Source organism: Mus pahari, chromosome 4, assembly GCF_900095145.1.
Source record: "Mus pahari chromosome 4, PAHARI_EIJ_v1.1, whole genome shotgun sequence".
Taxonomy (NCBI): domain Eukaryota; kingdom Metazoa; phylum Chordata; class Mammalia; order Rodentia; family Muridae; genus Mus; species Mus pahari.
Window position 1 is genome coordinate 27,491,487 of NC_034593.1, and position 4,604 is coordinate 27,496,090.

General features: G+C 46.3%; 1 protein-coding gene across 1 annotated transcript in view; it reads left to right on the forward strand.

Annotated features, from left to right (window-relative positions):
- Positions 1-4,604, forward strand: part of Usp13 (ubiquitin specific peptidase 13) — a 105,147-nt gene that overhangs the window by 19,475 nt on the left and 81,068 nt on the right. The window contains exon 2 of the mRNA XM_021196023.2: positions 936-1,061. Coding sequence (XP_021051682.1) covers positions 936-1,061 — 126 coding nt within the window. The remainder of the gene's footprint in view (positions 1-935; positions 1,062-4,604) is intronic.

Genomic DNA, 4,604 nt, shown 5'->3' on the forward strand with positions numbered 1-4,604 from the left:
TCCTCCTCCTCCTCCTCCTCCTCCTCCTTCTGTCCCTCCTCCCCTTCCTCCTCCTTTTTCTCTTCCCTTCCCCTGGTTGGGGCTGGAAGTCCAGTCCTATTCGCTCCTCTGCTCAGCTTTTGGCTGATCAGCCTTTATTGACACGTTGGAGAACCAATGGGGAACAATGCTTACCCAGCATTGAGACAGGAGAGTCTTAGAATAATCATTACAATGCCACGTCTGGATTGCAATCAGATATGGGAGCAGAGAAATCGTCATTTGAATAATACAGGGATAATTTTTACACAGTGCACAATAACGTTATGCCTACAAGGAAGGATTTATTCTGGCTCATGATTTCAGAGGTCTCAGTCCATAGTTGACCAGTTCCATTGTTGTGGTCTCTGGTGAGGCAGAATGTTGTGGTAGGGCTGTGTGTGGCAGAACAAAGTTGCTCACCACACTGTGTTCAGGAAACAGAGACTGACAAGAGTTATAGGCTGCCACCTCTTCCTCTTCCTCTTCCTCCTCCTCTTCCTCCTTCTCCTCCTCCTCCTCTTCCTCCTCCTTTTATTCCACCTAGCCCATGGCCTACAGGCTGCTGTAGCCCATGGTCAGGGAAGGTCTCTCTCCTTAACGATTTCTCCTGGAAACTCACATAAACCCAGAAGTTCCACTCAAACTGAAAACTCAGATGCGCTTCATGACATGCAACAGTTCCTAGCTCCTGACACATGTAGTATCTCACCTGGGTTGAAAGTAACCTGACTTAATAGGCTCGGAGCTCTACTGGGGTGAGAGTGAAGCCATCCGCGGTTCCAGCAGATACCTATGAGAGTCACTGTGACCCTTTGCTGAGGCTGACCCTCATCATTTACTTCCTCCAGTTGTCTGTATCTTGATGACTTGGCCAGGTGTCCTTGGTAACTTTGTACCCTGTCTCTTTCTTCTAGAACTCTGAAGGTGGACTCTATGTATGCATGAATACCTTTTTGGCCTTTGGAAGGGAACACGTTGAAAGACATTTTCGGAAAACTGGACAGAGTGTATACATGCACCTGAAGAGGCACATACGAGAGGTGAGCTGGGTGTTTGGAGAAGGGTCCTGCATGGTCACCACAGGGGTTTTACCTCACTCTCAGAACTCCTCATTCTCTTTAATGACAGGAAGTCCTAGCAGCATGTAGACTCTCCAAGCTTCCTTCCCACCCCTGTCCTGACCTTAGCTGATTTCACTTTTCTTCTTCTTGGCCGCCGGTTGGAGTTAAGAAGCCATGTGGTAGATTGATTGGAAAAAGTAATTTTAAATTTACAAATATAAAAAAGTACCAAACTACCATATCCCAGTGTTTTCCTTAAGTGAATGAAGAGACTCTTTTAAAAGTTTATATCCCTTTGTTTCTTTAAAAAATTATTTTTAAAAAAGAGATCTTGTACTTTTAATTAATTAATTTATCCATTCACTTTACATCCTGATCAAAGCCCCTCCCCTTCTCCTCCCAGTCCCACCCTCACAAATCCCTCCCTCATTACCCCTTCCCCTCCTTGGGTACCACCTTGGCCTGGGACATCAAGTCCCAGCAGGACCCAGTGTATCCCCTCTCACTGAGGCTCTGCCAGGAGTTCAGCTAGGGGAAAGGGATCCAATGGTAGCAACAGAGTCAGGGACCATCCCCACTCTAGTTGTTAGGGGACCCACATGAAGACCAAGCTGCACATCTGCTACAAATGTATAGGGGGACTAGGTCAAGACACTACATGTTCTTTGGCTGGTGGTTCCGTCTCTGAGTCGCCACGGGCCCAGGTTAGTTGACTCTGTAGGTCTTCTTCTGGTGTCCTTGACCTCTCTGGTTTACTCAATGCTATTCCCCACTCTTCCACAAGACTCCCTGAGCTCTGCCTGATGTTTGGCTGTGGGTCTCAGCATCTGTTTGGGTGATGCTGGCTGAGGCCTCTCAGGACACAGTTATGCTAGGTTATTGTCTGCAAGCATTGCAGAGCATCATGAATAGTGTCAGGGGTTGGCTCTCTCCCATGGGATGGGTCTCAAGTTGAGCCAGTCATTGGGTGCCCGTTCCCTCAATATCTGTTCCATCTCTATTCCTGTGCATCTTGTAGGCAGGACAGATTTTGAAAAGAAGTTTTTGTGGTGAGTTGGTATCCCTTCACTCCACTGGAAGCCCCACCTGGCTACAGGAGGTGGCCACTTCAGTCTCCTTATCCCCCACTGCTAGGAATCTCAGCTAGGGTCACCCCCATAGACTCCTGGGAGCCTCCTCCATCCCATGTCTCCAGCTAGTCCCAGAGATGCCCCCCACCATGGTTTCCACTCTCTCCCATCCCTCTCTCCCCACACCTGATAATTTTCTTTATTCTTGAGACTTTACACATTTATTCAATGAAACACAACCACAACTACCCCCTTTCTTCTTCCAACTTACATCCCTAAGTTGCCCCCAATATGTCCTTTTTAATGATCCATGCTCTATCTCTTGATGACCCACTGAGTCTGATTAGAGCTACCCATAAGTGTAAGGGCGTGTGAGCGCCCTCTGGAGCATGGGAGGTCTACTAGTCTGATTAGAGCTACCCATAAGTGTAAGGGTGTGTGAGCGCCCTCTGGAGCATGGGAGGTCTACTAGTCTGATTAGAGCTACCCATAAGTGTAAGGGTGTGTGAGCGCCCTCTGGAGCATGGGAGGTCTACTAGTAGCCGCACATTTAAAGAAAGAACACCTCTTCCTCCCCAGCAGCTGTCAACTGTAAGGGCCTGGAGAGCACATGCTTCGCATGTGCTGGAACCGTGGCTGGCTTGATCTTGTGGCAGCCTGTTCCAGGTACCATGGCTGCTGTGCATCCGTGAGGGCAAGAGCCATGTCAAGGCAGAGAGCTGCTTCCTGCTCTCCAGCTCCCACATTCTCTTCTTCCGTGTGTCCCCTTAGCCTTGGTGGCGATGAGTTGATAAAGATGCCCTGGTCAGGACTGGTCATGGACCTCAGCATTGATTGGCCACACAGAGAGAAGTATCTTTGACTAAGATTAAGAGAAGTCTAGGGCTAGAAATAAGCATAAATATTTAGAAAGCAATGATAATGTAGCTATTTAGCAAAATTATAATAGCAGACTCTACCTAGATGGACTCTATCTACATAGGTAGGCCTATGACTTACCCAGCCATGGTCTTTTGACCGTGCTTATGGTATCAAGCATGGATCTCTCTCCTGTGGAGTAGGGCTCAAATCCAACCAGAAATCAGTTAGTTACCCTGTAATGGTCATGCCACTATTGTGCCAGTAGGAATATCTTGCCTGTCAGGTTGATGTTCCCTCACGCAGGGTCTAGCATTCAATAAGACCAAGCTTCTCTCAGAAGCTTGTCTAGAAACTGTGAAATGTAGCCAGTGGAGCGGATGGCTCTTGGTGTGTCTTATTTCTCTATGTCCTGCAGTCAGATGCATGGTGTATTCAGCAACAGGGTTTTACCATGCAGTTATGGTGGGTGGCCAAGGGCAACCACAATAGCCCCTGGTGTTTGAAGACCTTCAGGGGTCCTTAACCCTACATTTAATAACCTATGTTTTCTTGGAGTGGTGTTGTCCTCTCCTGTGCAGTAATTCTGTTTGAACTCTTTTAAAATTATATTTTGAAGTTGGCTTGCTGATTAGTGGGTTTCTATGTGAGCCTTTTCATAGATCCTTACTTTTGGTTCACTCACCCTGAGTTCTGGGATTACATGTGTGTGCTGGGGATTGACCTCATGGCTTAGTGCATGCCAGGCAAGCACTCTGTCAATGAAGCCACACACCCAGATCCCTTTGAAGCCCTTCATAACCCAGCACCACTCATCCTCACTGTTGTTCTCATCCACATCATTCTATCTGCACGTATGGATAGTATGTAGTATGTAGTATGTAGTAGGTAGTATGTAGTGTGACCATGCATTTTAAAGATACAGATGCACATCATCACTCTCTCTCACCTGTGATTCCACAGGTGAATGCCCCACCACAGTGCTCAGTGTTCTTCTGGAATCTAGCCACACTTAGATGCATATGGTTGTGTTTACTTCATATTCATTAAGAGATATTTAGTATTCTCTCCTAGGCTTATGTCTAAGTTCCTTCTTCTCTATTACTGAACACTTAGATTGCTTCTGTTTATTGCCAAACAACACAACCATGAACATCTGAATGCATCTTCTACAGACACCCTTGTACAAAGATTTCTGTAAGGAACTTACCCTCGTGTTCCCACTGAATTGTGGGCGCCAACATTCAGTTTTGTCAGGAGAAGGCTAATTCTCCCCAGTGTGTTAGTACCAGTGTGTCTTCGTGTCTAAGTGGTGAGGAATGTCTGTTTGTCCACACCCTCACCGTTCTTCGGCCAGACTTTGAGTCTTTGATAGTCTAATGGTTGAGAAGTGACATAAGAACATTTGGCACTTCATTCTGTGATGATTGAATGTTTTCTTATGTATTTATAGTCATTTAGAAAGTTATGATCATCACTGAGTGTCATTTTAGTTACTTTTCTGTAGTTAACTATTCTATTGCTGTGGAGAGAGCTTAGCTCTAATCCACAAGCATAAAGCAGAGAGAGAGAGATAGATAGAGAGAGAGAGAGA